At 51.6% G+C, this 4,867-nt stretch overlaps 1 protein-coding gene across 1 annotated transcript in view; it reads left to right on the top strand.

Annotated features, from left to right (window-relative positions):
* The window catches only part of LOC120868716 (short palate, lung and nasal epithelium carcinoma-associated protein 2A-like), a 17,378-nt gene extending 14,234 nt beyond the window's left edge, over positions 1 to 3,144 (top strand). The window contains exons 6-9 of the mRNA XM_040247534.1: positions 297 to 378; positions 1,399 to 1,462; positions 2,325 to 2,396; positions 2,981 to 3,144. Of these exons, the coding sequence (XP_040103468.1) occupies positions 297 to 378; positions 1,399 to 1,462; positions 2,325 to 2,356 (178 nt within the window). The 3' untranslated portion in view covers positions 2,357 to 2,396; positions 2,981 to 3,144. The remainder of the gene's footprint in view (positions 1 to 296; positions 379 to 1,398; positions 1,463 to 2,324; positions 2,397 to 2,980) is intronic.
* The last annotated feature ends 1,723 nt before the right edge of the window (positions 3,145 to 4,867 follow it).

Genomic DNA, 4,867 nt, shown 5'->3' with positions numbered 1-4,867 from the left:
GATTGATGGAAGAATGGATAGAGGTATGGATAGAAGAATGGATGGATAGTAGGATGGATGGATGGATGGATGGATGGATGGATAGATGAATTCTCAGGATTGTGGTGAGACTCTTACGAGCTATTGAGAAACGGGGGCTGCTGGTCAACCATTGGGTTCTAACTAATGATTGCTCTGCGTAGAGACTCAAGTTACCTGACTTCAAGGTGCTCCACCATCTTCTGCCATCTTTCCACTCTCCCTCTTGGCTGCTCAGCCAACTTCATGAAGCTTTATCAATTTCCTCTCTTCTCCAGGCGCATTGGAGTGCTCCGTGAGGTTGTGAACTTTGCAGTCAACCTTGTGAATGAAGTGTTGTCCCTTGTGACACACTATGAGGTGAGTCTCCCACTCCCGGGGGTGCAGAGCCAAGCCTGGTGGGAGCAGGGCTGACTTTCTCTCAGTAGATTCTACTCTCTGGGCACCCTCCCTTCTGGGGGGCCAACCTCCCTTTGGGCTCTGAGTTGCTACCTGCCTCTCTTCACTCAGCCTGGCCTGAGGAGAAGGTGAACAGGGGCCCAACTTGAGTTGAAATCACTGGGTCGCTCACTTGAACCATTTGCCATACGCATGGACTGCCAGCAGGACTTTTAGATAATATTTTTCTTCATTCAACACATATTTAATTCATTGAAATACAAAAAATACCATATTGCAGACTCATGTGCATCATATAAAAATGCCATATGCACCATGTGCACAAAATTCCAAAGATCCTATATTAGTCACTCTGGGAATCTGGGAGCTGGAAATCTGGCTTTATTAAAAAAAATCCTTCATGTTCTGTGATTTACTGAACTTGAGTCATGCTCAAAGCGTGTTCCTCAACCAGCATCACTGACCTCCCATGGACACTGGTTAGAAATGCAGACTCTTAGGTCCTACCCCAGACCTGCTGCCCAATCATTGCCTTTTAACAACATCCTCAGGGAATTTTAAGAACACAAAATTGTGAAAAACACAGAACCATTTCTCTATAGTTCCCAGGCCCTATTTAACTCTATAAAGTTTCAGAGTCCAGAGGTCGAGGTTTCTGAAGGGATATGGTTCTGGGATGTTAAAAGTCTAGATTTTTAAGGTTCTAGGATTCTAATGTTCTGAGGTTTTAGGATTCTAGTGTCCTCTGGTTCTCAGATTTGAGCCTTCTAGGTTTCCACTGTTCTAGAATCCTAAGGGTCTGAAGTTCTGAGGGCCCCAGTACTGAGCATCTCTGTGGGTGGTGGGCAGGGTGCTCATAGCAGATAATAACCAGTCCTCTTCCTTCTCCGTCTCTCCTTTTGCTCCTCTGGCCTCTTTCCTTCCTTTCCTTTCTCCGTTTCTCTCTCTGTGTGTCTCTCTTTCCCTCCTTGTCACCCTCAGCTGTGCCCAGTAGTCCGCGGCCTCCTTGAAAGCCTGGATGCAGAGTATGTTAAGAACCGCATTGGTAAGTCACAGCCTGGGGAAGTAGCGAAGGGGCTCCCTCTGCAGCCTCACAGTGGGGAGCAGGCCACTCTATGCCTACAGCACCAGCAGGTCTGGTGAGGGGGTCCTGGAGGCTGAAGACCCTTTGCCCTGAGCAAGTCTGGAGACTGTGGATAGAAGGGTCCCTGCAGACTGATGGCCTCTCTGGGCCCCTGAGAACTTTTGCTGCCCTCCTTTGTCAAACCAATAGAACCAGCTGCCGAGAATGATGTGAGAAAAAGGATGGGCCAGATCTGGGTTCAAATCCTGGATGTGCTACTTAACTGTTGGATGGGGGTCAACTGGCTCCACCTCTCTGAGCCTAGGATTCCTCCCAGGTGAAAGGATGGAGTAAACGTGGATGAGCTGATGAATGGAAAAAGAGCCTAATATCCAGTAGACATTGATGATACATACCCTCCCTTCCCTTTCCCTTCTTATGAGGAGATATGGAGCTCCAGCCCCTGGGGGCTTTCCTTGACCTGGGTCCCTGGCACGACTGAGGTGGCTGGGGCTGTGGGGCAGCAGTAATGGGGTGAGTGACAGGTCAGGGTCCTGAATGCAGTCCTTCTCGAAAACAGCCACATGCCCAGGTCTTGGGTGATCGCTCTGTGTTTCCTGTTCACCACTTCACTGGATCCCTGCAACAGTCCTGCGGGGGTGGGCAGTGTCATCATGCCCACGTTTCAGGTGATCTAACTGAGGCTCAGAGTCTTGGAGTGACATGTGAGTGGTCCCATGGCTGTCAGCCTGACCGTCTGGATGATGGCAGCCCCTGGTGTCTGATTTCTATTCAGCTTTCCAGTGCTGAAAGGCTGAAAACTGCTACTGATGTCTTCTTTCAGGTGAACTTTGGGAAGCCCAGCAGGGACAGTGAGGAGCACAGATGAGGAAACTGCTGCGATGCCCACCTGCAGGTGAGGACTGGGCTCGGGGCCTCGGGCTGAGAGATGATGAGACCCGCCCCTCACTCCCCCCCCACACACAGGGGCCTGTGGAGAAACAGAAGCAAGCTTGCCTTCTCTTCTTTCTCCAGCAGCAGACTGAGCCCTGGTCTTGGTCGTAGACCCAGTCCTGACCCTTAACCACACCCCGAGACAGCACTTGATTCTGCTCCCTGACTGAGCCTGGAACAGTCACACTGAGCTTTGACTCCAGTAGTTGATTGAGCCCTGACACTGGTCACAGAATCTGACCTGCATCTCAGTCTGATCCCTGATCCTGGTCATACACTGAGCCCTGAACCCTGGCTCCTCGGGGCCCTGATCAGTCTTTTCATATCAGTCATTTTTGCTAAGATGAAGGTGTGGGAGGCTGAAGGGATGAGGAGGTTTCAGTGCCAGGTGCCAGAGAAAGACCCCAAACCACAGGTGCCAGGCCCTCCCTGAGCCTCAGAGCTCGCAGGGTTTGTGGGGAGGCACTCCTGTCACCATGCCTGGTGAACGCAGGAGCCGGTAAGGGCCCCGGGGTGTCCATGCCTCACACTGGGGTCTCCTTCCAGATTGAATCCTGACTGGATCTCTGTACAGCCTCCCTCTGGGATAGTCGGTGCTGCCACCATCCATCAGGAGGGACAACTGAGTCCAGTCAAGCATGCTCTCAGATACTCCTCCTCACAATCAGGACACCCTGTGCTCATCACCCTCCACACCCTCCACCCCAGCAATAAAAAGCCATATCTGCACCTCCTGTGTGGTCTCTTGCATTCCTTCCATTGGGATTTCAGGGATGGGGAGATATAAGTAATCAGGGCAGCAGAGAACTGGATCTGAATTTGGAAGGGACTTTTGGGATTATTTAGCTGCAACTTATTGTCTTAAAAATGGGAACACCGAGGCCCAGGATGGGCAAGAGAGTGACCAGAGGTCACACAGTGACAGCCTCACTATGCTTCTGCTAACTTCTGCTAACACTATTCTGATGGAGAGTTGTCTTGGCCAGCACACCTAACCTCATGATTTCCTGAGGGCACCCTTCTACCAGGAGACCCTGCTCTTGTCCCCATTGGACAGATTATGAAACAGGCTCCAAGAGGATAAGTGACTCATCGAGGTTACAGCACAGCAAATGGCAGGATTAGGATTTAAACCCATGGCTATGGGATCCCTTTCTCAAAAAGTGACATCCTGGCTCCCATACTCAGCCAGCTCTCCCCAGTCCCTGCAGGTCCTGCTGTCCTGGCCTTGGTCTCTTCAGCCCAGGACTGATGGGGTTCCTCTTGTGGCCCTTCTATCTCCTCAACGTGCAAGCCCTCAGTTTCCCCCTTTGCCTGGGAGTGGGGAGCAGAGACCCCTTACTCACAGCTGTGTCTCCTCTGCAGAGGACTGACCGAGGCTATCACCTCAGGGTCCCTGGCCCTCTTCTTCCCTTGAGGATGTCTGACTTTCCTGCCAAGAGTCCCAGGGAACATTTGCCTATTTGCTGAGGAGCCATCCTAGTGCTGTGTGCAATTCAGTGAGGGAAGAACCACTGTCATCCTCATGGGAGACTCGGGCTAAGTGAGACCAGGGCCACACAGAGGCCGGCACCAGTGGCTGCTTCACATATGGGCCTTCTGTCTGATGAAGGCTGCCTCACAGAGTCATCTCAGGGGGCGTTTGAGCCCCTGGGGCATCTGGGGGGCCTTGGACCAGCTCTCTGGAGCTCTCCAAAGAGGACCCCTCAGTTTAGGCTGTGCCAGGGATCCTGACACATGTGAGGTGAGAGGTTGGACAGAGCTGAGCTTGACGTGGCCTCTGCCCTTTGCCAGCTGTGTGATCTCAGGCAACTTATTAGAACCACAGCTCTCTCACTGTCCAGTGGAGTCAGCGGCAAAACCTCCCAATTGCAAGGTTGTGACGATTAAATGAGTCAATGAATGGAAAATGCTTAACCGGAGTCTGACACTGGTGAGCACAAGATGAATGTTAGCTGGAATTACTGTCAAACAGTAGGAGAAATCCATATTCAGTCTTTATACATTGTCTCTCACTCAGTTCTTATTTACACTGAGTGATGCAATGAAGGACCCTGGCGTAGGTGTGGCAACTGAGTCTCAAAGAGCGGAAGTGACGCCTCCAGGGCCCCACAGCTGGTCAGAGGCAAAGCTAGCTTTCCTGTGAAGACAGTATCCTCCAGTTCTGGTTCTTCCCTTGCTGGCCATAGCAAAGGGATGAGAGTTTTCCTCTGAGTCTGTATTTTGCTGCAATGCCAAGTCCCACACGAGTACACAAGGAGGTCTCACAGTTCAGGACTTCTCTTGAGCAGTAGCCCACTTGGGTCAATGTTGAGCCTTTGTTCAGGCTGTTCCACCACCTGGAACATCATTCCTTCTCGCCCTCCAGCTTTTCAATCCTCCTCAGCCCACCACACTCTTCAGGAGCTGTCTCCTGCTAAGTGGGGGCCACTC

The sequence above is a fragment of the Oryx dammah genome, unplaced genomic scaffold (genome assembly GCF_014754425.2).
Source record: "Oryx dammah isolate SB20612 unplaced genomic scaffold, SCBI_Odam_1.1 HiC_scaffold_10, whole genome shotgun sequence".
Taxonomy (NCBI): Eukaryota; Metazoa; Chordata; class Mammalia; order Artiodactyla; family Bovidae; genus Oryx; species Oryx dammah.
This window is presented reverse-complemented; position numbering and strand designations above follow the sequence as displayed.